The following is a 27,506-nucleotide window of genomic DNA, read 5'->3' as shown; positions in this document are numbered from 1 at the left end:
TTATCCAAGTAAGTCTTTTTAAGAAGAAAAACTTATGTTTAGGAAATTCTGTATAGGAACATTAACTATAAATAGTATTTTTTAATTCTATAAAAAAGTGAAAAAATTGACAGTAAGTTAGAATCTTAGCTTTATTGCTTCCTAGTTATGTGACCTCAGGTAATTTACTTAATCTCATTTGTAAAGAGAAATGTCAATCATCTCATCTGAATACTGAAGATAGTATTTATACTTACTTCATAGAGTTATAGTCAAAACTAAATAAAAATCTTAAAACTAAATTGTTCAGTTCAGTACCTGGCACATAGAGAGTGTAAATACTTTTAGTTGTTTGTTTTTTTAAATAGAGGCAACAATAGAGAATACTTACATATATTTTATACCTGCCTTCACTATATATTGCTTTGTGCATAATAGATGCTTAAAATGTTTGCTGAAAGAATATGTAATTTAAAACATTAATATTTAAGATAAGTAGTAATATTAAGTAAAATTCTAAAACATTGTAAAATTTTATGTTTGTTATTTAAAGTATGTTGTTTGAAGTAAAGTTTATTATTTAAACTATATGTATAGGAAAATATTGAAAGAGAAATTTAGTGAACAAAAACAACTTCTGGGTTGAAGTAGTGAGTTATTATTTATTTGTGTATTATACATATGTTTAAATAAGTTTAATAAGGGCTTCCCTGGTGGCGCAGTGGTTGAGAGTCCGCCTGCCAATGCAGGGGACACGGGTTCGTGCCCCAGTCTGGGAGGATCCCACATGCCACAGAGCGGCTGGGCCTGTGGGCCATGGCCTCTGAGCCTGCGCGTCCGGAGCCTGTGCTCCGCAACGGGAGAGGCCACAACAGTGAGAGGCCTGCGTACAGCAAAAAAAAAAAAGTTTAATAAGTACCCTTTAAAATGATAGTACATGTATTTCCCTCTGCCTTCAGATCAAAGCAAGAGGAAGCATCGCTCAGTCAGGAACCCATGTGTTGTCCATTAAACAAGAAGAGAGTAAGTACTTTCAAGATTTCCTATTTTTTCTCTCAAATTGTCAAATCCTAAACGTTTTAGCAAGATGAAGCTATTTCTTACATTGGAGGAAATGGTCACCAGCTTTCTTCCATCAACCAAAGATGAGGAAGCTGATAAAAGAAGGATACTAGGTTCATTTTAGTCCATTTAGAACTTTTTTATCCTTTTTATAGCATTTCTATATTCTAAATTTTATTTCTAAGGTAAAATATATTCATTTTATTATTAAATTTTTAAATGCAGAAAATAATTGAAAAATGCAGAAAATCTCCAAAGAAAAATTTTACTCTGTATGTTTTTGCATTCGTTTCCTATTGCTTCTGTAGGAAGCTCTCTGGCTAAAAACCACACAAATTTATCATATTATAGTTCTGTAGATCAGAAGTCTTATGGGCTAACATCAAGTTGTGAGCAGAACTACATTCCTTCCGGAACTCTAGGAGATTACTTGTTTCCTCACCTTTTCCATCTTCCAAAGACCTCCTGCATTCCTTGGTTTATGGCCTCTTCTTCCATCTTCAATGCCAACAACACACCATCTTCAAATCTCTCTTAATATTCCTGCCTCTCTCTTTTAGATCATACTCTCCTTCTAGATTTTCTTGAATCATAAATATCCATTGATATCTGTTATCCCAGGAAGAATAACTAACTTTTCAAGAAATAATCTATTATGAAAAGATAAGTACATTTAGTCTCTTTATTTGTTACATGTCCCCAGGCTAAATCTCATAAGTAGCTTCCTTTTTTTCTGTTCATTTGAATAGTTATAGGCTATCATTTTACTAAAGCAATATTTATTAACAAAGCATATTTAGAAAGATCAAAAAGCCTATTCACCCAAGGCGAGTCAATACTACCAAGAAAAAATAAAGAATATGTATTGTAAAATCTCTCTTGCTAAAAGTTCTTTTATTGCTTAAAAAAATTGAATTCAGGCACTCAAATATGGACAGTCCCTCTAATTCTCCATTTAATCATTGATTTTTTATGGGATTGATCATTATATTGGTTTTTCTAGAGCAGGTAAGGTTGTTCCTAATAGCATATCAAAAATCAAACTGCCTCCTAAGCCAATTTCTTCAAAATCAGTTTCTGTAAGAGTTTAAATTCTATATAGTATACTGAGTATCTTGAGAGGTGAAATGGGGAGAAGGAAGTGTCTCTCTAAGAAAAAATACTTCATTTTATTTGATGATAACTATGTAAATAGTTGCTTTTCCATTTGTCTATGATTTCTGGGGAACTCAGTGTTAAATTTAAGCACTCTAGTGTTTAACCATCTGTTATAGTTTCTTATTTATTTATTTATTTATTTATTTATGGCTGCATTGGTTCTTCATTGCTGCGCATGGTCTTTCTCTAGTTGCGGTGAGCAGGGGCTACTCTTCATTGTGGTGCTCGGGCTTCTCATTGCGGTGGCTTCTCTTACTGTGGAGCACGGGCTCTAGGTGCGCGGGCTTCAGCAGTTGTGGCTCGTGGGCTCTAGAGCACAGGCTCAGTAGTTGTGACGCACGGGCTTAGTTGCGCTGCAGCATGTGGGATCTTCCCGGATCAGGGCTCGAACCCATGTTTCCTGAATTGGCAGGCGGATTCTTAACCACTGCGCCACCAGGGGAGCCCTGTTATAGCTTCTTAATAAAATTTATTCCTGCCTCTGTTTAACCCTGCTTCAGAAATCCAATTTCATATGGTTTCAGTATCATTGTTTCAAATTTATTTTGACCCTGCTGTTTTTGTGTATTTTCACCACAAGCTGCCCTCAGATCTTCTATAGATATATGAAGGCTACAGTTTTTAAAGAAATTTATGCTACAAAGATAAAACAGAACATTTATGAGAAGATTAAGCAGATACATGAATTAAACACTATGTAATTCACACAGAAAGTAACCACTAAGATAAATGCATTGAATTCTTTTAGAAAAATCAGAGGCATACTGTTTTGTATGTGATTATTTGTACCTGTATCTCGGCTCTGTTTTATTTTATTTTATTTTATTTTTGCCGTACGTGGGCCTCTCACTGTTGTGGCCTCTCCCGTTGTGGAGCACAGGCTCCGGACGCGCAGGCTCAGCAGCCATGGCTCACGGGCCCAGCTGCTCCGCGGCATGTGGGATCTTCCCGGACCGGGGCACGAACCCACGTCCCCTGCATCAGCAGGTGGACTCTCAACCACTGCGCCACCAGGGAAGCCCTCGGCTCTGTTTTAAATGGCCTGAAGGTAGAGACTATGCTGCATTCTTTGACTTGGCCTCATGCATATGACAAGAACTGTGCTGATTGGATCATAGATAGAGATCATTAAAGGTGTCTAAAAGTTCTTCTCTCTTGAATTCTTAATAAGTCTTTTTTTTTTAATTTAAAAATAGAGACATTCACTAAATGTCATTTTCTACTTCCGCAGAGGAAATGAACAATTTAACCTACATCTTTAAGGGAAAATATCATTAGTTTGGCATATATTTATTGAATACTACTGCACGCAAAATGGTATAAATGCAAGTCTTACTTCAATATGCTCCAAATGTAAATAAGTTAAATAATTTGAGAACCTCTTCTTTATAAAATTGAAGCTCTTCCCTCTTCCTAATCTATTATCTTGAACTTTCTTTACTCTCCAGTGAAAGGGGTATTTTCCTTCTCCTTTCAAGTGGAATCAGACATTGCTCCTACAGCCCAGTTGCTTATTTATACTATTTTACCTAATGGAGAAGTTATTGCAGATACTGAGAAATTCGAGATTGAAAACTGTTTTGCCAATAAGGTGGGTGTTTTGTTTAAGCCCAGTCCTTTTCTTCATCTCCCCTTTTGAAGTATGGAAAATAAGGAACTTATGTACATTAAAAAACTGCCATGTAGTGCTCCTAAAACTTTCTGCCAAAGGACCTCTAAAGGAAAGATTGACGCTAAGCCCTGGGAGGTCTAGAGGAGTAGTTCAAAGCAGGTGGCCATTAGCACAATTTTTTCTATTGCTTTATCTGAAAATTCATGTGGAATTCAAAATATATTCTACAATTAACCTTTAATAGTTTTAATTTTGAAATGTTTGTTCCCCAAATTTTCAATTAAAAATGATGCTTCGCAGTGATGTCAGTTTTATTCTATCATATCCCCCTGACACACCTCCATGTACTACTGCAGAAATCAGTAATTTATTGTGAGTTAAATTCACTTTGAGTTTGAAACAGAACAGGGGTATATGTGTATATCCCATTTTGAGAAACATAGCCTGGGCACTCTAATAATGACTGTAGCATAAAAATCTAAGTTGCATAGGGGATCTTCTTATATTTCCAAAGAATGCATAGCTGTAATGAGAAGCCTACTGAGATATTAATAAGCTTTATCCCAACAGAATTTTCTGTGTAATCTTAACATTAACAATCAACTAGGATCCACAGACTTCAGATATATTTTTTAAAATATACCTACAAGGACTCTGACATGAGTTTTATGAAGATTAAAACAATATGCATTTACAGGAAGTGAACATTTCTACAATGAGAATTATATTTAGATTGTCCTTTTTAATATACAATCATCTAAGAAAATACACAGTGGATTCTAAATAAATTTTCAACTCCATCTTACTAAAGAATGCTATTAAACCTGGACAGGTGTCCAAGAGCATTATTTGTGTTCTGTTTGGATGTTCTGTGTGTTGCATATAAACCTAGAAGAGACTTTTGCTTCGAGCTTCAATGTCTTTATTGTTAATCATGGATAGTTAGTTTTTTGTTAAACCTTGGACTGGCCATCTTATACTACAGTTTTCAGCACACTTTACTCACCCCAGCAGTGGTTTCACTCTGGTGCAAAAACGTATGACAGCTTCTGTGTCACATCATAAAACTTCCACATAGAAGCAAAAGTCCATGGACATTATATTCAATCACTTCACATCAAATATCTTTCCACTTATCATTGATCAGAGATGGAGATAAGCTATGATAAATATAGATGAAGATTTTTGCAGTATTCAGAAGAAAGTTGACTATGTGTTTAAAAGTTAGAGAGTTATTAAAGTTAACAATTAAGGACCCTAGAAGTGAGACATCCTGACAGGATGATGAGCAGAGTAAAAAGTGGGTTGAGAATGTGAGGAAAGATCCAGGTCTGTCTGAGACTTGTGTTTCTTTAAACCAATATATTTTAAATAATTTTTTTATCTTTGTTGGAAAGAGGAAACCTGTTTTCTATTCACCATCCATATACCACTTTCTTACTTTAATAATGACAGGTTTATCATACACATTAAATATTATGTAACAGTTTAAATTGTCTGTTATTCCTAACTGGAAATAATTATTCATTAAGGATAACGTTGATTAATATGGATAGGTACAGGCTCTCAAAATATGCCTTAAAGTTCTTTTCTGGTTCTCATATCAGTAGAATATTTTACATTTTCAAGCATATCCATTTCTTGGTTAGGAGTATTTTCAGTGATTATAATGTCAAATAACTCACTTGTTCATTTGGTACGGACATTCACAAACATATTTTAATGAACTTAAATTTTCTAAAAATAAAAACAAACATATTTAAAATAGAATTCTCCAAAAGCGGTGTTTTAGGGCCTCCCTGGTGGCGCAAGTGGTTGAGAGTCCGCCTGCCGATGCAGGGGATACGGGTTCGTGCCCCGGTCTGGGAGGATCCCATATGCCGCGGAGCGGCTGGGCCCGTGAGCCATGGCCGCTGAGCCTGCGCGTCCGGAGCCTGTGCTCTGCAACGGGGGAGGCCACAACAGTGAGAGGCCCGCATACCGCAAAAAAAAAAAAAAAAAAAAAAAAAAAAAAAAGCGGTGTTTTCATAATATATTGAACTATAGAGATGAATACTACTGCACCTTGAGGATAAATCAATTATTTTTTTCATATATGTCTTATGATATACATGAATCCAAAGTGTTACATTAATTCAGTAAACCACATAGCAGATTATCATAGTTAAATTCAGCAATCCAAGTCAAATATTATTTAACAGAATGTACTATTTCATTCCAGTCCAAATCAGCTTTCAGTTCAAGAACCTGGAAGCTTAACAGATGCTACTGCAGTAACTAAATTCCAAATTATTTTATAATTTACTCAAGATTCTACTCAAAAAATTCTAACATAAACATAAGGAACCAATAGATTCACTTACCGATGAATTTCTACTGGCCAAGCAGTCAAATCTCTGAAAAAAATTATGCACAATTTTTCATTATTTTGTAGTTCTTATTCTTTATTCACAGTCCTTTGAATATTGTCAGTGAATTAACTCTTAGGATGCATATTAGATGTTTAGTTTTTTTAATTAACGAGTAAATTCCTGATCCTGATAAACAGTACTACACCGCTTTAGAATGCCAGGTGATTAAGAGGGCCAACTGAAGGAAACTTCATTGGCTGGTCTTAGAGGTGGAATAGGATTTTTCACAGCCCCGTGCGAACTGCACACATTCATCACAAAAACACTGCATGGAGATAGGTATGTATCTTTGTTAGCGTGTGCATTCCGATTCCCACTCAAGGTTCTCTTTTACTGTGATCAACATCAATTTATATTTCACTGGTTATAAAAAGAGTGGGAAACCTGAGTTAACCGAACCACATTTCCAGTTTATTCCAGAGTTGGTCAACTGGTAGTTGCCAGGCAGATTCACCCCTTAACGCTTCTCTAACATGGATGAAGAGAAAGGAAGTGTGGAAAGGACTAGTCCTACCTTGGGGTAGAAGAGAGTTTTAAGATTGTAACAATTCGACAATTTGTGGCTATAATCATATCCTCTTTACAGGTAAATTTGAGCTTCTCTTCAGCCCGGGGCCTGCCAGCCTCAGATACCAACCTGAAGGTCACAGGCGCTGCTTACTCCCTCTGTGCTCTCCGTGCAGTGGACCAGAGTGTCCTGCTAATGAAGCCTGAAGCTGAGGTCTCACCTCAGTCAGTGAGTCCCATTTCAGTCTTGCATATCAGAAAATGCACACATGATATGACCATTTTGGGAAGTTGGAAGTTATAACTGCAAAGGACAAGTTCTTCACCGTGTCAGGCATAGTGTAGTAAGTCACATATGAGTTTGGATTCAATTCAGTTCCAAAAAAGACATTGCACAAGGTGCTTCACACAGGTCATCTTACTTCATTCTCTGCTATAACATATAAAAGAGTGAGCGGTCTCGTTCACTACTACATTCCCTGTGCCTAGCACAGTCCTTACGTGTAAAAGATGCTCAAGACATTTCTTTTTTGTTTGTTTTTTGGCAGTGGGGGAGGGCCACACTGCATGGCTTGCGGGATTCTAGTTCCCTGACCAGGGATTGAACCCATGCACTCGGTAGTGAGAGGGTGGAGTCCTAACCACTGGACCACCAGGGAAGTCCCTCAACACATTTTTAATGAACGAATAAATGAATAATAATTCCTTAACGTGGATATTATTACCTTAATTTTATGAATGAAGAAAACACAGCCAGGATAAATTAAGCAACTATAGAAAGAACATGCCAAAACTATATTTTAAAGGTGGGATTTGAACCAAATTTTATTCAGTGTCATGTCTAACACACCACAATTCAAGATAGTATGTGAAATGCCAGGTTTTTAAGTCTTCTCTAAAAAACAGGCACTTACTCATTGGTTTTAAGTATGGACAAAAGAGAGTTTCCATTCAAACTTGTCTTTTAAAGATGTTTCTTATAGGGCTTCCCTGGTGGCGCAGTGGTTGGGAGTCTGCCTGCCGATGCAGGGGACATGGGTTTGTGCGCCGGTCTGGGAGGATCCCACATGCCGCGGAGCGGCTGGGCCCGTGAGCCATGGCCGCTGAGCCTGCGCGTCCGGAGCCTGTGCTCCGCAACGGAAGAGGCCACGACAGTGAGAGGCCCACGTACTGCAAAAAAAAAAAAAAAAAAGTTTCTTCTAATGAAGAATTTCCAAAAGGGCCCAATAGTTTACAGTCTTCGTTGTCCATTTATTTATTTAACGAATATCCCCTGCGTCTGGATTACGGGATAGATACTGCTCCAGGAATAGGAGTTTTTATGGTGAACAATCAGATGTGGTCTTTGACCATTTTAGACGTATAGTCTTGTGAGTTATTAAACAAGCAAGCAACAAAAACATATAAACATATAATAGTTCTAAATTTTGATAAGTATCATTTAAGGAATAAACAGGATGTTGAGCTAAAGAAAAGAGTTGAACAATTTTTGATATAGTGATTAGTGATCAGGGGTGTCTTCTTAGATTGTCAGATAATGGGGGGCAGGGGCAGGCATTACAAAGAATGAAAGCAGTGTGCCTGTAGGTCTTGCAGTCAGAATAAGTCTGCAGTGTTCATCATTACCTTATATGTAATGGTGAGAGAAGAGGATGGTAGAGGTGGTAGGTGGAATGGAAAGTGAAGAAGATCATGACAAGCTCTGTGAGATGGCAGTGGAGTTAGGAGTTGACAGCACATGTAGTGGCAAATCACTGAGGAGTTTTAAGCAGGAGAGTGATTTAGCTTTATTTGGTAAGAAGATCTTGTTTGCCACTCAGAGTATGGGAGCAAGAATGAAAACAGTTAGGAGGCTATTGTAGTGGCTTAGATAAGAGATGACAGCAGGTCTGCATGGAGTCACTGCGTGTTTAATGAACACTAGATGACTGAGCAGGTAGCCGTATGCTAGCTTCTGGGCAAAAACTGAACTGGAATGGATTTATTTGTAGGTTACCCCTGTAGCTAGTTTTTTTCCAAGTTAAAATTGGTCTTAAAATAGTAGACTTAAAAAAAAAACTTGGTAAGAACTTAATCATATAAAATGGGAAAAGGGAATGAATTAAGTATTTACAGAGGTTGTTTCTGGGTGATGGGTAGGAATGACTTTTATTCTTTCATTATGTTTCTCTGTACTGTCTACATTTTTGCTCTCTTTTAAAAGTAGGCGTTTGGGCTGAGAGACAAAGAGACTTGAGTTTTATACTTACTCAGCCAAAATGGGCTCTGAGTCTTTGATCAATTAATTTGATATCTTTATGTATTAATTTCTTTTGTACAAGAAGAGGATTAGGATCCATAACCCTTAATATCTCCCCATGATTTCTGTGTCACTTTGTATAATGTTGGTATGGGAGTGTTAAATAAGCACCATGACCTCTTAAACTCCAGGTTGAACATTTTCACAATCAAAATAAAATAAATAAAATAAATAAGAGTTTTTCCTTTGTTCTCTCTATTTTGCAGGTCTATGATTTGCTACCAGTAAAGAGCATCCTTAGTGTTAGATATGGAGGTCCCGTGAATGAAGATGGGGAAAAATGCATCAATGCAGAAGATATAACTCACAATGGAATCATTTACACACCAAAGCAGGTCCTGAGTGATGATGACGTTTACAGTATCTTTGAGGTAATTCGTCTTCCTAAAAACATAACTAAATTTGATTTCTGAGTCTTTGTTAAGATGGAGAACAAATGGATTTCTAAGCTCTAAAATCTGATCTTCCTCCCACTCACCAAAAAGAAAACCTGTGATTAACAGAAAAATATTGAAATCTCAGAGGCATAGAGAACTTTGTATACACACAGAGAGTCAATCATGAATTTCTCTGGCACTTTAAACAGCAAGGGGTATACTTTTAGGGCCACCACTTTAACCAAGTTGATCCCAAAACTAGCTATCACTGTCATATTCCCCTCTCAGTGATTCTCAGAGATTCCAATATGTGAGAAAAACAAAATACTTCCCATAGCACCTCTGACACCCTTGGAAAGGTGAGTACCCTATTGACAGCCATTATAATAGTCATTTTCACAATAAATAAATGATTGAGTAAATGACTAAATACACAAAATACATTACTTCAGCCAACACCTTCAGTGCAGTAAAATTTCAGGAAAACTGAAAGTAGCTGTTCATAAAGAAAAGATTTACAAAACTTGGAGTAGAAACATTAGCATGCCTTAGTTACGTTAGCTCAAATGTGTATCTTTAATTAGGCAGAGTTATGAAAAGGAAGTTTATCCAGGTTGTGAGATTAAATCTTATCTCTACCAAAAAGGACTGAAAACTCTCATTATACCTTGAGGAAAGCATACATCAGCTTAGCTGATGAGGTCTGCAGCTTAGCTGAGGACAATTTAAACCTCCCTCTTCTGGAGCCTCCAGGATCATAAATCAGACAGTGGTGGAGGGAGAAAAACAAGACTCGGTTTATTAGCTAACTGCAGCATCTTTTTTTTTTTTTTTTTTTTTTTTGCGGTATGCGGGCCTCTCACTGCTGTGGCCTCTCCCGTTGCGGAGCACAGGCTCCGGACGCGCAGGCTCAGTGGCCATGGCTCACAGGCCCAGCCACTCCGCGGCATGTGGGATTTTCCCAGACTGGGGCACGAACCCGTGTCCTCTGCATCGGCAGGCGGACTCTTAACCACTGCGCCACCAGGGAAGCCCTGCAGCATCTTTATAAACATTTCTTTCTGACTTCTTTCTCCCCATTCCATATCACTGCCACCACTGACAACTGTGCTTCCGAGTCCCACAGTTTCCCAAGTACTCTGAGATAGGACAGCAAGTAGTATTTGTGGCTAATATCAAAGAAAGAGGAAGCTTGGAACAGGGGGGCTCTAGGAATCAGGCTACTGTGGACATGTGCGATTGTGTTTTGCATGCAGAGATTCAGGACACTTAAAAGACAGTGAGAAAGAAGAAAGGAAAGGATAAATCACAAAAGGGATGAGTTGAACATAGATATTCAGGCAAAGGAATATTTTCCAATAAAACATAAACAAAACAAAGTGTACTGACTGTGAAGAAAAATCCCCAGGACTTCCCTGGTGGCACAGTGGTTAAGAATCCACCTGTCAACACAGCAGACACGGGTTCGAGCCCTGGTAGGGGAAGATACCACATCCCACGGAGCAACTAAGCCCATGTGCCACAACTACTGAGCCTGCACTCTAGAGCCTGAGAGCCACAACTACTGAAGCCTGCATGCCTAGAGCTTGTGCTCCAAAACAAGAGAAGCCACTGCAATGAGAAGCCCGCGCACCGCAACGAAGAGTAGTCTACACTCTCTGCAACTAGAGAAAGCCTGTGCACAGCAACGAAGACCCAAGGCAGCCAAAAATAAATAAATAAATCTATTTAAAAAAAAAAAGAAAAATCTCCAATATGCAACCCTACAAATTCAACTGAAAAGAAACAAAAAATTACTCTCTGCCACAAAGTTAATGTTTGGTTTTGGGGGGGAAAAGTAGGAAAGAAAAACATCCAAAATTAAAATACTCAAGTTTCTTGAAGGCAAAAGATAATTAAAGAGGCATCAGCACATAGGAGACAAAATTCAGAAATAGGAATCAGAAGTGGATCCTAATCCCAACTCCCATTCACTAACTGGATGATCTGGACTTTCTGTGACCCCATTTTCATACTTATAAAATACCTCTCTTCTCCATTGTGTGGAATTTTCATGATGATCCTATGAGCTATATGTATAATAATAGTAAAAGTATAATACAAACGTAAGGAAATATTCTAGTCTCCAGACTGGATTGCCAGTATGCTTTAATAATTATTTTTCCTCCAGTCTGTAGGATTAAATATTTTTACCAACTCAAAAATCCACAAGCCACATTTTTGTCAGCTGTTTTGGCCACATCCAGGAGCACCTATAACCTATGCAGGAGGTAAGGGTGAGAATTATTTATCTGCTAAAATAATAGAAGAAAAGTGATGCTTTGCTGTGTTGGGTTGGGATAAAAAGCCATTTTTTAAAGTACTGAATGTTGTAACTCTGTAGCAACGTCTTGGTAAATTTTCTTCATATAATATTTTTCCCCAGAAAAAATAATTTTTAAGCCATTATTATTTCTTTCCCTCTCTCTCTCTCTGTCTCTCATCCAAATCAAATACTTTTTTGTCATAGTCTTCAATAGTCTTGGTACTTTAAATCCTCTTTACCCACTGTGGCTTCGATACCTAAATTAGTTAGGATAAGATAAATTATATTGCAGTAACAAACAAACCCCCATGTCTCAGAGGCTAAGCATATAACAGTTTATTTTTTCCTTTCACAAACACTGCTTGTGAGTCCAGTAGCTGTTCAGAACACCTCTTGACCAGTTATTGTCAGGGAGGTTCATTGGGCTTTCATCTTGTGACTCCATCTCCAATGTGCCTTTCAAGGTTACTACCACGGGGAAGAAGGAATAGATTTGCACGTGACTTTTATGGCCAGCAGTGGGAGTGGCATATATCTCATTGCCCTACCTACAAGGGATGCTGAGAAATATGAAGGATTATATAGATATTGTTTGCCTCTGTCATATTCTTTTATGGAAATCAAAGGGATTTTGACATATTGAACAAAATAGAATAATTCAGCTTTTGGTGAATATACTTAGTCTCTTTGTGTGTCTCAAGTATACCTAGAAAAGAGGAAAAGTTGAAAAGATTCTAGCTCTGACTATTTTCTTTTCTGCTGCTAACAGGCCTAGAGAAGTGTCTAGAGGCATGCTGGGATGGCTACTAATCCATTTTGTAATAAGAAGTTTGGTGGTATAAAGTGTTTTTTTTAAATAAATTAAACACATTTAATACAGAAGGAATTATTTGCCTAGGAAGACAAAGAGTAAAGTTATGAAAGCAGAGGAATGAATAAGAATATTCCCTCCACAGAAACAACTTCGTGTAGTAAAAAAAAAAAACAAGTTTTCATCATACCTTTATCTGGTATGACACATATAACTTTGAAAATTTGCAGACTCAGGGACTTTCCTGGCTGTCCAGTGATTAAGACTCTGTGCTTCCACTGAAGGGGGCACAGGTTCGATCCCTGGTTGGGGAACTAAGGATCCCACATGCCACGTGGTGTGGCAAAAAAAAAAAATTTGCAGACTCATTGAACATTTTTGAGGCTCAGTTGAAAGTCAGAATGACAACACCAAAGTCACTGAGGTATCATGAGCATAAATTTTAAAAAACATAATCATGATTCCATATAACAGTGTTTTTTGGTTAAAAAAACTAAAAAACATTATTATTACTTTATTTTCACATCCCTCTTAATACCAAGTGTATTATTTTATTTTCAATCTTAAGTGAAAACATGTAGATGGAATGATCCAGAAAAACCTGAAAACAAAGTACCATCATTACATTCTTATCACAGATATTCTGTAACACTCTAGACAAATTTTACATTTGGTATTCATCACCTATCCATTCTTTCCTTTTCCTGTTCAGTTACATCACCTTAGCCCTGTCCTTCATTGTTTCATAACCAAAGTACTAAAAAGCCACCATAATTTACCTTCCTTGCCTTCTGTCTTTCTCCACTTCAATCCAGCCTCTATACCGTGAAAGGCGCATCACCCTTCAACATTGCTTCTGTCGTGTCACTTATTTCTCAGACATAATCGCTACTTCCAGAATTCATAGGTCACCATATTTAAGGTTTTAAAAGAGCATGTTCAATGCTATTATTTTATGTATGTCTCTATTTATATATTTATACATACTATCTTTATATGTCTTCTGATCTCTGGCAGGTCACTTTTTTTAAAAATTAATTTTTATTAGAGTATAGTTGCTTTTATCACTTTTTAAAATCAACCTAACTCCTGCCTCCTTAACAGATCTAATTTATTTGTCCTAACCTTCATGGTGTTTTATTATATAATTACACCTACTACTTACTCAGCTACGTTAAATGCCCCCACCCCGCCCTGAGATAGACATTCTACTCCTGAGGGGTTTTTTTGTTATCCCTTTGGAGCATTGCTTCTGACCTCTGTGTACATACATGTGTAGCTGTTTCCTTGGAATGCCTTCTTCATTCCCCTCTGATTCTCATCCTTTCATGGTCTTCTTAAGTTCTGCTTTGTAAAGTCTTTTCCAGCCAATCTAAAGTTTATTTTCTGTCCTTTATTGAGTCTCTGTTGTCTATAACCCATACTTTACTATATTATTGTTTATGTCTTTGTATCTTATTAACTGTTAAAAACAATTCCTGAATTCCTCTTGCTGTAGCTACTATCAATTCCTCTTGTTTGATTCTCACTGCAAATGGAGAACACGTGATCATCCCGTCAGGGTATAAGCAGTATTTGTTGTTTTAAATTACTCTTCATTTTTGCCTTCACCAGTTGAAAGCTCAGCTTAGGGAGAGCTACATTTGTTTTCACTTCTAGAGAAAAATACAGTTACCTTTAAACCATCTGATGAAGCAATAGGATTTAGCCTTCCAATAGGACACATAGATGAGTGAACAACGTAAGAAGCCGGTAGGTTAAATTGTTCTAATAATAAATATTCCCTGAGCATATGACCTTATTCTACTTGATAAATAAGGCAGCTGTAAGAAATTAAGGATAAAACTGAGGCTTATGTTGGGCCCTGCGTGTTTTCTCTCGACAGGTCAAGCGGGTCCAATAGGTCCAGTAGGCTCTGTTCTAGCACGTGGAAATTCAGGGATAGTTTATCCAATGGCAGGGAGAGGAGACTCTCCAGCTGTGGAAGTGAAAGAGACAGTCCGGAAGTATTTCCCTGAGACCTGGATCTGGCACTTGGTGGCACTCGAGTAAGTTGTGTGTTGCCCAGAATTGAGTTCATAAAAGGATTTGAATCCTCCTCTATAATTCTGGTGTGATCATTGGTTCCTGATCCTTTCTGTTCTGCTCCGTTCTTTTCTGGTAGTTATTTAGATTCACAGTTCATTTATCTCATAGCTAAACAATGCAATTTTCTTTTTCTAATTTGGTCCTGAGATACTTAAAATAACAGAAAGTAGGAAGCTACCGTCGACCCTAAAAAGAAAAAAAAAAAACTTTCAGAGACCTCATTACGAACACCAAACCTTATATCAAGTTTAACATTTAGCACACTAAGTTTTCATGCTCTAGGATCAGCTGTGGTGCTTGCTAAAGAGGGAACTCATTGACTCGCCTCCTCTTTTTCCCCTCCCTAGCGTATCGGGTAAACATGAGTTGGCAGTGAAGATCCCTGACACCATCACGGAGTGGAAGGCTGGCGCACTCTGCTTGTCTGGAACAGCAGGGCTTGGCCTCTCCCCCACCATCTCTCTTGCAGCCTTCCAGCCCTTCTTCCTGGAACTCACTCTTCCCTACTCTGTGGTTCGAGGAGAAGCCTTCACACTCAAAGCCACTGCATTCAGCTATGTGTCCCATTGCATTCGGGTAAGGGCACTTCTCGACGTAAGCAAAAGTAGAAGGAAGGAACAAAATCACCATTCATTACCTAGATTTCCCAGGTAATCTCCTAGTAAGTCATAATTGAACATGATGTAGCCTAATTTTAGAATGGAATAAGTACTAAGAACAAAGCTCCCCAACAGGTCTGAGGTGGTAAGGTTATATTTATTCAGGACTCTGCATTATTTGTGTATTCCTAAATTCAGATATTACTTTCCCCTGATTATTTTTTCACTCTAACTAAAGAAAATATCTCTTCCTTGTGTTGGCACAATCCTAAATCCTGAGTATTTATCCTGATTCCTGTCAGTTTTTCAAAGTCCTTACGGCAAACATCTAAACTACAAAATATTTGACAGGATTTACCTTGTTTGAACAGTTTCTCAAAGCCTCTCAGTTAGTATGCATTGTCCCTTTAAGCTTCTTCCCCCCGTTACTGACCTTTTGCCTGTGTTCTTTCTCAAATTTGTGGGTGGGAATGGGGGACAGGTCAGCGTGCAGCTGGAGGTCTCTCCTGCCTTCCTGGCCATCCCAGTAGAGAAGAATGAAGAATCTCACTGTGTCTGTGGAAATAAGCAGAAAACTGTGTCCTGGACTGTTACCCCAAAGTCACTGGGTGAGTGGTAAAGCTGTTCACGAATCCTACTTCTTATGGTGTAATGATTTGCTTTCCATTCTCACTCAGACGCATGTTTCTTTCTCCTCCTTTGACAATGATCGATTGAAAGAAAACCATTATAAATATTGGAGAGGCTTAAAAAGAAGAAACCATTCAATATAGAATCACTGTTTAACTCCTTAAGAATTTTATTCCCCAGGAAAGGTGAATTTCACAGCTACTGCAGAAGCCCTGCAGTCTCAGGAACTGTGTGACAATGAGGTGCCCCAGGTCCCAGCCCTTGGACAGAAGGACACCGTAGTCAAGCCCTTATTTGTTGAGGTAGGCGGGTCTACTTTCTCTGAGTCTCAGAGGCCTTATTATGTAAATCACATTATCTAATAGGTATGCAACAGTGACATTTCATTCCCAAGAATATGAATATGTCCACAACTCAAGTTTTCACTAACAGTTTCTCTCCTAAAGTGATTGCTTTTTCTCTATCACTATCTACATTCACTATCACTTTTCTTTTTGATTTTTTTCTTTCAATACAAAGCCTGAAGGAATAGAAAAGGAGGAAACTTTCAACACGCTTCTTTGTGCTTCAGGTAAGTGTCAAAAAATAGATAAAATTCCTTTGTTAAGCCACTTGCCAAAGTATATAGTTGTGAAATGCCCTTTGGGGCATGTTTCTTCTGGGGGGAAAAAAGGAAACAAGTATAATATCCCATGTGCAAATCAAAGGACATTTTATCGAGAACAATCTTTTCCTGATAAAGACATAGAGAAGTTAAGAGACTCACCTAAAAGCTCTTGGCTAATAATGAAGACTAAAGCTGATGACTATAGGACAGGATTCTTTCCAATACACCTGTGCTTCCCAAACTTCTTCCAACACAATTTTCAAACTACTGAAATATCTTTGTGGCACTAGTACTATTGTTTATTCTGTTAATAGTTGAAGTGTACTCATGTTTTTATTTAAACAAGTTATTTTAAGGAGAACTTTAGGTCATTAACATATATAGAAAATCAATCTTTTTCTATTACACTTAAAACTACCATTTAAATATTCACACAGTCATTAAAAAATTACTATTAAAATATTCAACTCTGAGGGCTTCCCTGGTGGTGCAGTGGTTGAGAGTCCGCCTGCTGCTGCAGGGGACATGGGTTCGTGCCCCGATTCGGGAGGATCCCACATGCCGCGGAGCGGCTAGGCCCGTGAGCCATGGCCGCTGAGCCTGCGCGTCCGGAGCCTGTGCTCCACAACGGGAGAGGCCACAGCAGTGAGAGGCCTGCGTACCGCAAAAAATAAAAAAATAAAATAAAATAATAAAATATTCAACTCTGCAGTATCTAAAATCATCTACAGAACAGCTCTTAGTCTACAGATCTCTTCTCTTCTCTATATAAGTATCCTCTGATAATCTCATCTAGTCACAGAACTTCAATAACAACTTTGTACCAGAGACCACAAAATGTACATCTTTGGTCCACACCCCTTTCCTGAACTCAGACTCATGTATTCAACTGCTCACTTATCATCTGCATTTCTAAGCCTGGAGGTCTAAGAGGTATCTCAAAACTAGCATGTTCAAAACTGAACCTCTGCTTAGTCCCCATGAGCCTGCTCCTCCTCCAATTTTCTCCATCTCAGATGATGGAAATTCCACTCTTCTACTTGCTGGAGATAAAAAATTTTGGAGTCGCCCATTATTATGTCCTTTCTCTTCTACTCCACACCCAATCCATCCCCAAATCTAGCTGGTTGAACCTTTAAATATATCTGAAATCTGTCCACTTCTCATCATGTCCACTCTTACTCTAGACCTTCCTCTCTTGGACCAACTCAGTCACCTCCTAACTGGACTCCTGGTCATCTCCCCCTGTTCCTATACAACAAGAGGGATCATTTAAAGCATATTTCAGATCATGCCCCTCCTCTGCTCAAAATCTTCCACGAGTTTCCCATATCCCTCAAAGTTAAAGACTACGTCTCCAGCATCACCTACAAAGCCTTTCTATCCTCATGACCTCATATCCTGTTACCCTCTCCCCTACTCACCCTGCTCCTACTCATCTAATGCTAATCACACTGTTCTCCTAATCTGATTTTAGAACACACCCAGCATGCTCTCATCTCTGGAGTCTTTTCACATTTTGTTCCTTCTTCCTGTGAGTCTCTTCCCCTAGGTATCTATAAATTTTACTCCCTGACTTACTTCGTGTCAGTCACCTATGATTTTTTAATCAATGAGCTTTATCATTGGGAACCTTCTCCCCACACCCTGCACTTCCTGATTTGCCTTGCCTCACTAGCTCACCCATATAAGCACTTACTCTGCTTTATTTTTTTCTATAGAATTTACCGGTATCTATCACACATAATATTTATTTGTTATTTTATTACTCCCATCAAAATGAAAACTCTAGGATGTCGGGAAATTTCTTTTGAAAATTGTTATATCATTGCACTTAAAACAGAATCGGGTACATAGCACGCACTTAATACATATTTATGCAGTGAATATGATTTTTTTACAACCACCAGCTATAGTAGAAATTAACATAAACAATGAAGAGAAAGAAAGAAATATAACATAAGGTATACACTTATAAGGAAATCTATAGAAGTTTAACACAAATATATATGATTAATATGAACTTCACTGTGAGATGAATTGTGGCTTTAGGAGAAACTTGGGTTGCATCAGAGAGATTATATAATGACCAAGAGAAATGAGATGTTGGATCTTGATCATATAGATGAAAAAATTCAAATAAATCTAGAACGTTTCTCTCATTTTTCCCTCCCTTATATATATATATTTGTCTTGTTTCATTAGAAACTGGAGAACCTGAAAAGTTGTCACTAAAACTTCCTTCAAATGTGGTTGAAGGCTCTCCCAGGGCAACACTTTCAGTTTTGGGTGAGTCTCCCAGCCTGAAAGAAGCAGTTGTCCATCCCCGTAATTCTAGTGCATGGGGCCTCACCATCCCTTACTAATTAAGTCCCTGAGTCTAGGCGTTGGATTGAGAGAAAGAGCACCAAGCTAAGGACTGCACTGTTTAATAGCTGTTGTGCTACATCTTATACCTTGATACACTGTAAAAAGTAAAAAGGGCCATCTCTTTGTGCCCTCATCTTCAAGAGACTGGCTAGGTAGTGATACTTCCTAATAGATTTAAAAATAATTGTTTTTAACCAGATTTGTGGCTCATCAGAAAGATGTATCCTACCATTCAGATTTTTTCCTATTTTTTCTATCCTTGATCTATCTACTTTATTGTTCCTGCATTTCTCTTTCCTTTCTATTTCTTGTTTTCCTTCACCTCTTATGCTTTCTTTTCCTCCCCTTTATATATGATTTGACTTCTCACTTAGTTAGTAATCTATCTTCCTATCCCAACGTAAATCAGCTCTGAGTTCCTCTGATTTTATTTTTATATCTTTCATTCCCCAGGTGATATACTAGGCTCTGCAATGCAAAATCTTCAGAATCTTCTCCAGATGCCCTATGGTTGTGGAGAGCAGAATATGGTCCTTTTTGCCCCTAACATCTATGTTCTGAACTATCTGAATGAGACAGGACTGCTGACAGAGAAGATCAAGTCCAAAGCCATCAGCTACCTCATCAGTGGTGAGAGATTACCCCAAAAGGAAAAACATTAACTGATTCCCTAAATATCTCCTCCAGTGAACTCAAGTCAACATCCCTTTGATTAAGATTTAATAATTATTGTTGCTGTGATATCCAACAAGTTGTCCCACTATACAACCAGGAAATTCGATGGTATCATCAAGTCTTGGAGACTTCATAGTAACATAGTAGTTTCCCTGTGATGCCTCAACAAGTTTTGAGGAAAACCCTGATTCATTCTCCAATGTCTCTGCTATTTCATAAATCTATGCAAACTTCCTCTTCAGGTTACCAAAGACAGTTGAATTATAAGCACAGCGATGGTTCTTACAGCACCTTTGGGGATCATCATAGTAGAAGTCAGGGAAACACTTGGTAAGATAATTATTTCCATATGCTCTCTGTAGATCCACAGTATTTCAGAATTCTGGAAATAGCTATTCTCTGATACCTGGAGTTCATGCATAGAAATTTGTTTGTTTTTTTTATTGGAGTATAATTGCTTTACAGTGGTGTGTTAGTTTCTGCTTTATAACAAAGTGAATCAACTATACATGTACATATATACCCATATCTCCTCCCTCTTGAGTCTCCCTCCCACCCTCCTTATCCTACCCCTCTAGATGGTCACAAAGTACCGGGCTGATCTCCCTGTGCTATGTGGTTGCTTCCCACTAGTTATCTATTTTACATTTGGTAGTGTATGTATGTCCATGCCACTCTCTCACTTCATCCCAGCTTACCCTTCCCACCCCCTGTGTCCTCAGGTCCATTCTCTACGTCTGCGTCTTTATTCCTGTCCTGCCCCTAGGTTCTTCAGAGCCTTTTTTTAAAAAAAAGATTCCATATATATATATGTTAGCATACAGTATCTGTTTTTCTCTTTCTGACTTACTTCATTCTGTATGACAGACCCTAGGTCCATCCACCTCACTACAAATAACTCAATTTCGTTTCTTTTTATGGCTGAGTAATATTCCATTGTATATATGTGCCACATCTTCTTTATGCATTTATCTGTCGATGGGCACTTAGGTGGCTTCCATGTCCTAGCTGTTGTAAATAGAGCTGCAATGAAAAATGTGGTACATGATTGTCTTTGAATTATGGTTTTCTCAGGGTATATGCCCAGTAGTGGGAGAGCTGCATTGTATGGTAGTGCTATTTTTAGCTTTTTAAGGAACCTCCGTACTGTTCTCCATAGTGGCTTATCAATTTACATTCCCACCAATAGTGCAAGAGGGTTTCCTTTTCTCTACACCCTCTCCAGCATTTATTGTTTATAGATTTTTTAATGATGGCCATTCTGACCGGTATGAGGTGATAACTCATTGTAGTTTTGATTTGCATTTCTCTAATGATTAATGATGTTGAGCATTCTTTCATGTGTTTGTTGTCAATCAGTATATCTTCTTTGGAGAAATGTCCATTTAGGTCTTCTGTCCATTTTATTATCCTTTAAAAACTCCTATGTGTGTCATCACTAGTGGAGGATCTCACCATTTCATCTATGAAAGCTCACTGTTCTGACAGTATAGTAAATAGCAGTAAAGTAAGGATACCCCCCAAAACGGAAATAGAAGGCAGAAAATGTCATAATGTGAAATGATAGAGGAAGAAGCTTCTACATTAAGGGAGGAGAGGAGGGGAAGGACAGAAAGAGACTGTGATGTAGTAAAATCAGTCAGAAAATGGCAATTTTGGTGGTGGGAAGGAACTACATTTTACACATTTCACAGACATTTTATGAGAAAAAAAGTGAAAAGTATTGACTCTGGAGAAACCCAACAAGTTGAGAGATTTTAAAACAGATTCAGAAGTTTGCTGGACAAATAAGAGTATATTCAGTATTCAAGTATCATTTTGCCACCAATTTTCTCCACGGAATTGTGAAGCTACCTGGAGCCAATTGCACACAGTGAGATTTAAAAGTGAGATGGTCCTCAGGTCTCCATCTCTTCCTTGCTGGACAGGCTCACTGCATTTGTATTCAAGTCCTTCGCTCAAGCCCAGTCATACATCTTTGTGGAGGACTCGCACATCATGAACTCCCTTACCTGGCTCTCACAGAAGCAAAAGGAAAATGGTTGTTTCCAGCGCTCTGGATCATTGTTAAACAATGCTATTAAGGTGATGCCTTTAAATTTGTTCTGGGCCCTGAGGACAGAGACATGTAGGAGCTACGATGCTCCTATTGATTCCTCAAGTCCTGGTGACATAGCTCTGAGACTCTAAAGCTCTAAAGTAGTCTCTAAAGTAGACTCTAAAGCTTCTGAAACCTAGCAATAAATTAGTTATTTGTATTGAAAGAAAATAGCATGCCCAAAAAGCTCCAATACATTAATAAAAGTGAGGGAAAGTGATTTGGGACAGATTTAAGAATTTTAGGGTGAAGGAGGAAGGGGAAAAATCAATCATACTGTCCAAGGAAAGATGCTTTCTAGTAAAGATGGCCAAGGGGAAAATTAGAGTTAGCTGATTCTGGCTGATGGATAATGGAGTGTTTGAGTGTCTCTGCCTCTGATCCTTACAGGGTGGGGTAGACGATGAGGTGACGCTCTCTGCCTACATCACCATTGCTCTGCTGGAGATGCCACTGCCTGTCACTGTATGTACTACCACACTCCCTGGACCTCCCTCACAAATGTAAGGAATAAAACTCATGGAACTATGAATCTCTGAGGAAAATGAGTTCTGATTTTCATGTTATTTAATATTAGTATATTTCACTAGAGCATAAAGGATGACAGATCCTTTGGGAAAAGCTGCAAAGAAAATTACCCTCTGGTCAGACTGTGATGCTGCACAGGCACATCGGGGCATTTAATCTGGGGTTACCCTGGAGACAGTTCATTAGCCTGGTTCTATCTTAAGGTCCATCTTCTTTATAGCACCAAGTTGTCCGCAGTGCTCTGTTCTGCCTGGAAAGGGCCTGGGAATCTACTTCAGAGGCCCAAGGAAGTCTTGTCTATACCAAGGCATTATTGGCCTATGCGTTTGCTCTAGCAGGAAACCAGGCCAAACGAAGTGAGCTGCTTGAATCACTAGACAAAGAGGCTGTAAAAGAAGGTAAGAGCTGCTACTGCAAAAGTGACTTCCAAAAATCACCAGTGATCAAAGGGAGAGGACCTATTAACTTCACACATATCATGCTTATATTATATTCTATCCATTATATTATTACAAGAAGAAGATGATGATTTATTATTGACCTAACACTTAAGTTCTCTAGGGGACATGGATCATTTTATCAATTCACACATTATAGACTTTAAACAGCCCAGCTTCTAATATCACACAAGTATGTAACAGACACAAAGACACAGTGTGATTTGCTAGAACCTCAATTTACTTTCATGGCAAAGATTAGCTTGATTGGTGATTACTTAATACTTTCACTTCATGTATGTCCATTCACTAGGTGAGCTTTAATTATAATGATCATTCATGAATTAGGTTTTCAAAATGTTCTCTAAGCTTAAGATTGTATCCCTTTTTATCTCAAAGAGGACTCAATCCACTGGCAACGTCCTGGGAAACCTCAAGAAGTTAATGCACTCTATTATCAACCCCGGGCTCCTTCTGTTGAAGTGGAGATGACAGCTTACACTCTCCTTGCCTATCTTACTGCCCAGCCTGCCCCATCTTCAGAAGACCTGTCGGTGGCTACAAAGATTGTGAAATGGATCATCAAGCAACAAAACCCCAGTGGGGGCTTCTCCTCCACTCAGGTCTGTGAAGAGACTCTAGGAAGAAAAATAAATATACTAATACCCAAGTAGACACAACCACATTCTAGGAGTTGAATAATTGAATAATGTTTCTAATTTATACTTTGTCTATTCCTCCATCACCAGAAAGGTTCCAGCCTCATTATTTTATATATGGATTATTTCTCTGTCCTCTGCACAATCTCTCATATTTTCTCTCTTTAGTGGATCCTCATCCATAAAGTCGATCAACCTTCCTAAAGCAATGTTTTCATAAGATTACTTCCCTCGGGGACATCCCTGGTGGTCCAGTGGTTAAGACTCCACGCTTCCACTGCAGGGGGTGCAGCTTCGATCCCTGGTCAAGGAACTAAGATCCCTCACGCTGCATGGCATGGCCAAAAGGCTGATCCCTTCTCTTTTTCTGGAATTGTCTCACTCTTTTCCATGTCTTTACTACAACAACATTTCCCTCCCTGATACTGCCTGATGCCTCTCTTCTGTCTTTATAAACCTTTCTCATTATTCAGAGATAATCTTATTTCTCACCTTCTTCACAGCATTTTCTTATTATGCTAGCTCCAATTTCTTCTCCATTCTCTGAATTTTTCCAACAAATGTTGTTATATAAATTTATAATTATTGAAATATCCTCTACTTTACATCAAATATTTGAGTCTCATTCCCACATGTACATTGTAACTACTTGAACAAGGAAACTTCATTTCCCCCAAAGTTCCTAGAATAGTTCATGATTAATAGCAGGTCTGAACTGACTTGAAATCCAGTTAATGAACTGTGTTTATGACTAAATAACTCTGAGAACAGTGTTGATACGGTTTACATCTGGTATGATTTTGTTACCTTCCTCTCCTGTGCTTTCTGAACCCATCTTTTTTCAGGATACAGTGGTAGCTCTCCAAGCGCTCTCCAAGTATGGAGCAGCAACTTTCACTAAAAGGGAGAAGGCAGCTACAGTCACCATCAAGTCTTCAGAGACCTTCTCTGAAGAATTCCAAGTAGATGAAGGCAATCGCCTATTGCTGCAGGAGGTCGCTTTGCCAGAGGTTCCAGGGGAGTACAGCATGGCAGTGTCAGGGTCGGGATGTGTGTACCTCCAGGTGAGACTGCCAGGGTTCAGGGGATGCCACAAATGGGAGAACAAGTCTCAAGAATTCGATTTGAACTTCAAAATATAAAAAGAAACATGTCCTAAGGGGAGTATAAATCACGTAGAAGAGATAGACTATTTGAGTGCAAAAATAAAGGATTTTTTCCCAATTTGTTTTAGACATCCCTGAGATATAATATCCTGCCCAAGAAAGAAGGAAAATCTCCCTTTACTCTGAAAGTTGATACTCTCCCCAAGAATTGTGATGGAGTCAATGCTCACAGGGAAGTCCAGATTCTCATCAACATTAGGTAACTCCTAAACCACTATGAGACATTTTGTAGAATATGGTGAAATAGATTTTCTTGTGCAGGGGATCTTCACTGTCCAAGGTCATACATAATAAACAAGAAATTCTTGCAATAGTTATTTAAAAGAAAATTTTCTTCACTCTTACTGAAAAGCCTTAACATTGAGAATATGATGTTACCATACCTGCAGAGTATGCATTCATAATGAGTTTTCCAAACAACTATAGCAGAAGAAAATAGAATAGATTGCAAAGCTGAGTGGTAGCCAGGGATAAGGAACAGTAGAAATAAAAGAGGAGAGACTTCTGTCTTGAATGAATTCCAAAGAATTTTGTTTGACTGCCTTGTCCCTATGCCTTGACTTCATAGTTATACTGGGGAACGACCCAGCTCCAACATGGTCATTGTTGATGTGAAGATGGTATCAGGCTTCATACCTGTGAAAGCATCAGTAAAAAAGGTAAACCCTAAGTTTCTTACAGATAGCAAAGTCATGGCAAATGCTGTCAATTTTATTTTGTTGATTCAGTTCTCCAAGAGGTTTATTCCCTCAAACTTATTTCTCTGGTGTGTGTTTCCATCATTTTAAAAGTGGGCATCCTAGCTATGTGGCCTCAACTATAAGATATAAATCATAAACATGGTTAATAATGTTCTAGCAGGCCCTGAGACTTCTAGGATAGTGCATTGAATTATCTTCCAACTATGTACAAAAAGAAAAAGGGAGACTATATCATATGTAAGCATATACATATATTCTCCTTTTTTTTATATAGTTGGAAGATAATTCCCTCTCTAAATAGATGATAGATAGATAGATAGATAAGGAGGGTTTAATAAATATTACTTTTATTATTATTACTATTATTCTTGAAGAAACCAAAATTAGTGTTTGGATGTCTCTGAGAAGCCATTTGGAACATAAATACCTGAAAACTGCCTCAGCCTGAAAGTTCCTCATCCCATATCTTTGGTCTTTCCTCTTGGTCAACAGCTCCAACAAAGGCCTCAGATTCAAAGGACTGAATTGAGCACCAACCATGTCCTGATTTACTTTGAAGAGGTAAGATTCTCTGTGATTCTGCTAGATCTGGGAGAACCACTACAGATTCTAACAAACCAACCCAGGTTCCAAGGAGTGTATTTCACCTACACAACTTATCATATTATAAAACTCCCTGGGGTATAGCATTTATGAATTGTGGAGAAAGAAAATAGCTACAGAGGGAAACGAAGCTGGGCCAGGTCAACAAAGCTCAATTTACTACATTTGACTGTCCACAGAATCATCTTTTTGCCCTTCTTTTATCTGTCATTGAGTGTATTATGCAAGTCTTAAAACCTCTCGTTCTTTCCATAGGTTTTGGTACGGAGGACAGCATAAGTACAGGGTTTGATACTATCTTAAGAAAAGAGTAACTGAGGGCCTCCCTGGTGGCGCAAGTGGTTGAGAGTCCGCCTGCCGATGCAGGGGATACGGGTTCGTGCCCCGGTCTGGGAGGATCCCATATGCCGCGGAGCGGCTGGGCCCGTGAGCCATGGCCGCTGAGCCTGCGCGTCCGGAGCCTGTGCGTCCGGAGCCTGTGCTCCGCAACGGGGGAGGCCACAACAGTGAGAGGCCCGCATACCGCAAAAAAAAAAAAAAGAGTAACTGAGTTAATCTTTGATTCCAATTCAGTTTTCCTGTCTCTCCAGCTAACCCATCAAAGCGTGAGTTTCTCCTTCTCAGTGGAACAAGACATCCCAATAAACAATTTAAAACCAGCTACCGTAAAGGCCTATGATTATTATGAGACAGGTGAGTGGGATTCAGACATGCTGAGCCTTGAAAGGGAAAAGATGACTAACTAGGACAAGGTCACCTTAACTGAAAGAAAACTCCACAGTCTTTCACTGGAAGAAAGAGTTTATGATCACAGGATAATCATATTCCTGTAAATTAATCTGTCTTATGCCCCAAACAAGTATTAGAATCATTCTTATAAATTGATCATAAAGCAATAAGGAGATCAATTTTTTCTAAATTCCCCTATGACGTTGTTTTTTCTGGGCTGAATTATTCCAGAAAGAAAAGAAGGGTGGCAATAACTAAAAATGTGTGATATGAGACCCAAAATTTGATCTATTTTTGATTTGGGCCTCAGATAGTTTCACAAATTTTGGGAAACTTTGTATAATATGTCAGGAAATTCTTCCATTTGCTCATGACTTTGAACTAGAAACTTACCAGCATCTTAGCATGCTGGTAGTGTTCAAACTTTACTCTTTCTTAGAAAAGAAAAGGTTCAGAGAGGAACGTACAACTCCAATAAGAAAAACATAGTTGTGAAAAAGGGCTATAGAGTGTCCTATAGAAAGACAGTTATCCATTTGTGAAATCTGCCCCTCAACTTTAGGTCCAAGCCCAATTTTCTCTTACTCCTCACTAACCGATCCCAAAAGGCTTAGTACAGAAGTAAGTCCTTTTATTGGCTCTGTAACTGTGCTTTATACTTTCTTTCGTAGCTTACACACTTTATTTACAATTAACCATTCATGTGCCTATTACTGAATGTCTTCACTCTGACTCATCATTTTTGCATTTCAGAGGAATTCACCATTGAAGAGTACAGTGTTCCCTGCAGTGCTGGTAAAGTATAAACAGTAAAATCTAATGCCAATAAAAAGAAAATAAATAAAATATGTGTTTTCTGTGTAAAGCTGCTTCTTGAGCATATCTTTACCATATTATAAAACTCCTTGGTAAATCATTTATGAATTGAACTATCTCAAATGTATTATAGAATTTCACAGTAGAAAAAAATGCAAGTAAAATATAATTACTGGTGTCTGGGTTGACTTGTTTGAAGATGAATCCAGGAATTTGCCACATATAAAAGGGAAATCATCTAATATTTAGTTTATGTTTCTATACTCAGTGGTGATATAT

General features: G+C 38.3%; 1 protein-coding gene across 1 annotated transcript in view; it reads left to right on the top strand.

Moving 5' to 3' along the window:
- LOC132499096 (pregnancy zone protein-like) overlaps window positions 1–27,217 on the top strand; it is a 40,774-nt gene extending 13,557 nt beyond the window's left edge. Inside the window, exons 13-35 of the mRNA XM_060113441.1 lie at window positions 939–1,002; window positions 3,648–3,790; window positions 6,809–6,958; window positions 9,235–9,399; window positions 11,576–11,675; window positions 14,407–14,569; window positions 14,957–15,185; window positions 15,690–15,816; window positions 16,019–16,140; window positions 16,358–16,409; window positions 18,651–18,734; window positions 19,269–19,445; window positions 19,733–19,820; window positions 21,419–21,575; window positions 21,979–22,053; window positions 22,337–22,514; window positions 22,953–23,176; window positions 24,058–24,276; window positions 24,447–24,577; window positions 24,947–25,037; window positions 25,572–25,640; window positions 26,273–26,375; window positions 27,165–27,217. Of these exons, the coding sequence (XP_059969424.1) occupies window positions 939–1,002; window positions 3,648–3,790; window positions 6,809–6,958; window positions 9,235–9,399; window positions 11,576–11,675; window positions 14,407–14,569; window positions 14,957–15,185; window positions 15,690–15,816; window positions 16,019–16,140; window positions 16,358–16,409; window positions 18,651–18,734; window positions 19,269–19,445; window positions 19,733–19,820; window positions 21,419–21,575; window positions 21,979–22,053; window positions 22,337–22,514; window positions 22,953–23,176; window positions 24,058–24,276; window positions 24,447–24,577; window positions 24,947–25,037; window positions 25,572–25,640; window positions 26,273–26,375; window positions 27,165–27,217 (2,964 nt within the window). The remainder of the gene's footprint in view (window positions 1–938; window positions 1,003–3,647; window positions 3,791–6,808; window positions 6,959–9,234; window positions 9,400–11,575; window positions 11,676–14,406; window positions 14,570–14,956; window positions 15,186–15,689; window positions 15,817–16,018; window positions 16,141–16,357; window positions 16,410–18,650; window positions 18,735–19,268; window positions 19,446–19,732; window positions 19,821–21,418; window positions 21,576–21,978; window positions 22,054–22,336; window positions 22,515–22,952; window positions 23,177–24,057; window positions 24,277–24,446; window positions 24,578–24,946; window positions 25,038–25,571; window positions 25,641–26,272; window positions 26,376–27,164) is intronic.
- The last annotated feature ends 289 nt before the right edge of the window (window positions 27,218–27,506 follow it).

This window comes from Mesoplodon densirostris, chromosome 11 (assembly GCF_025265405.1).
Source record: "Mesoplodon densirostris isolate mMesDen1 chromosome 11, mMesDen1 primary haplotype, whole genome shotgun sequence".
Taxonomy (NCBI): Eukaryota; Metazoa; Chordata; class Mammalia; order Artiodactyla; family Ziphiidae; genus Mesoplodon; species Mesoplodon densirostris.
Note: the sequence above shows the minus strand (reverse complement) of the source record. Positions and strands in the feature narration are given on the sequence as shown.